Source organism: Perkinsus marinus (assembly GCF_000006405.1).
Source record: "Perkinsus marinus ATCC 50983 genomic scaffold scf_1104296941224, whole genome shotgun sequence".
NCBI lineage: Eukaryota > Perkinsozoa > Perkinsida > Perkinsidae > Perkinsus > Perkinsus marinus.
Window position 1 is genome coordinate 6,243 of NW_003212599.1, and position 2,343 is coordinate 8,585.

Below are 2,343 nucleotides of genomic sequence, written 5' to 3' on the forward strand. Positions count from 1 at the left end.
TAGAGCGTAACACGGTCGGGTGGAAGCACGTCATTTTTGTCACCATACCACTCCAATCTCCCCTCAGTAGTCATTTACGATCTTCCATGACTTCTACTAACGCCCGCAAGCCATCTCTCCCTAGCAACTGGTCAACAGCCGGGACCACCCCGGGGGTAGGCAGCAACTACCCAACTCAGGAGAGTGAAGCATTTCAGGAGGCCTCCATTCCAGCCGATGCTAAAGCCACAGCAACCAGGTACAGCGTTGACGCAGGCCCTCGGGGTCGTGTACCGCCTTGTGATTGCGTTGAAAAAATGACCCTACAAGGACTCGAATGTGTGGGGCTCATCCATGAGAACCCCTATAATGGAAGGAAGGTACTTCCCGGCACTTATCCAGTGGTTGAACGATATTCAGGTTGCGCTAATGCGTAATAGAAATGCCGACTGTAGTCGCCACGAGAAAGTCATAGCCAAGATTTGGCCCAATGCTCATCTTGATGCGACTCGACAAGCCTTGGGCACTCGAGACGTTGAAAGTCGCATGAAAAAACTGGTAGGAATCTTCTGAGCGATACGGTTACTCCTTACCATATGCTAGGTGGTCGAAGATGCTGAAAGGGAGTCGATACTCCTATCGCAGCTGGCTGATGACGGTAGTGGCTGTGCGGTAAGGCGACAGGGGGGAGGCGCCAGTCTTGGTGAATAACATGGGTTAAGGTACGGCCCTTGAAGACGTTTACGTGCCAACCTGGCTCTGAGCCGGTACTGGTCAGCACTGGTTGCCAGTCCGGAGCTACGTACTTCGTGAGGGAGTATTGCAACTATGGAGATCTCAGCCAGTATGTTACTCGCTGTCAAGACATGTACGTTTTGGACCATTTGTGCATTTATCTCACCCTCGATTACGATCAGGTATCAGATTGAAGGCAGTCGCTTGGGCCTCAGATGGTATCTTTCAGCCAAGGAAGCTGTCAGACAAGCCATCGAATGTATCAAGTGTGTTCACGATGCAGGGTAGCAGTAGTAGTAGTAGTAGTAGTAGTAGTAGTAGTAGTAGTAGTAGTAGTAATATTAATAGTAGTAATATTAATAGTTTCTAGACGCTGGGGAATTCACAGTATTCTTTGATGAATTACAGCGAGCACTGAGTGATGACAATAGTGATTATAGTACTATTTCTCGTCCGGAACCAGGAAGATAGTAGCCAGTTTAGCGTATATTCGGGGGCTCAATCACGGCTCCCAATAGGCTTCCCACAGCCGCCCTCAAATAGTAGTTGTACCATCATTATAGCAGTGGAAGTTCTTCAGCGCACTTTCGATCTCAGTTATGCCTTACTGGATGTCGATACGAGCCAGTTCGGGGTTATGGACTTCCGAGGTTACGGCTCTGGCCTAGAGCTCGATGGTCCGCAGCCCATCCAGGTCAAAATCATTGATGCTGGACAAGCTACAGGTGAGCTTCCTTATGGCACGGCTCGATAACCTGGCAACTCTTGGCAGCTCTCTCGACCAATTCGGGATCCACTATCGGCAAGCCCTCTACGCGATGCCCGGAGGCTCAGCGAGCCGCAGTTCAAGCCGAAAGGGGCATTCCCCCTGGGGAAAGAGTACCATAACTCGCCCAACTTGTCTACGAATATGGGATATCTATCTCTCAGAAGCATTGGTCAGCAGAACGACAGGATACGTGGGCGGTGGGATTGATGATATTTGATCTACTCTGGAACTCTCCGTGGCAGCTAGCTTGCGCTGACGATCCACAGTATCGACTTTATCGCGAACGAGGGGTAAGCAGTCGCAGCTTTTCCGAATTTTCTATAGTTGATTAATCAGGTCAGAACTCTGGTGAAACGACTTCCCAGTTCTAGTAATAGATTCGGTGTTGCACCTCGCGGGGTCGACATGGTTAAGTCATTACGAGATTTACTCAGAGGAACACTCACGGCATGCGATAAGCCCGGGATGTATGTTCTCGATTCGCGCTCAGTCGTTGATGTCCTTACTCATGCATATTCAGGTTCCTGTCCATTGAAGCTGTGTTGGCGTCGCCATGGTGGCAGGAAAGTGACCATGCATGTGAGGGGGTTGAGACACCGACGACGACTACCACCACTACCAGCCCGAGGACCTGAGCTTATCCTTATTATAGCATTATTAGATTTCCCGATGTGCAAATGTACACTGATAGTTGCTCGTCCCTTCTCCCACGATCTCGTATGCAGCCGAAGCCTTTTTTTCTGATATTATTTTTCACTAGTATTGTAACCATCATGACCGGCGATGGAGCGTTGGTGTTGTTGTTGCTGATTGGTTTAGACGATGCTCTCCTCGTCATCAAAGACTGCATCATTACTGCA

The 2,343-nt window shown here is 49.5% G+C and overlaps 1 protein-coding gene across 1 annotated transcript; it reads left to right on the forward strand.

The window, feature by feature from the left end:
* Positions 1-296: 296 nt before the first annotated feature.
* On the forward strand, positions 297-1,854 carry Pmar_PMAR002141 (hypothetical protein; the record flags this gene model as incomplete). Its single annotated transcript, XM_002781851.1, has 7 exons — positions 297-359; positions 400-537; positions 583-651; positions 702-847; positions 897-998; positions 1,312-1,439; positions 1,820-1,854. 7 exons carry the CDS (start codon positions 297-299, stop codon positions 1,852-1,854), a joined length of 681 nt encoding a protein of 226 aa, XP_002781897.1.
* Between the last annotated feature and the right edge of the window lie 489 nt (positions 1,855-2,343).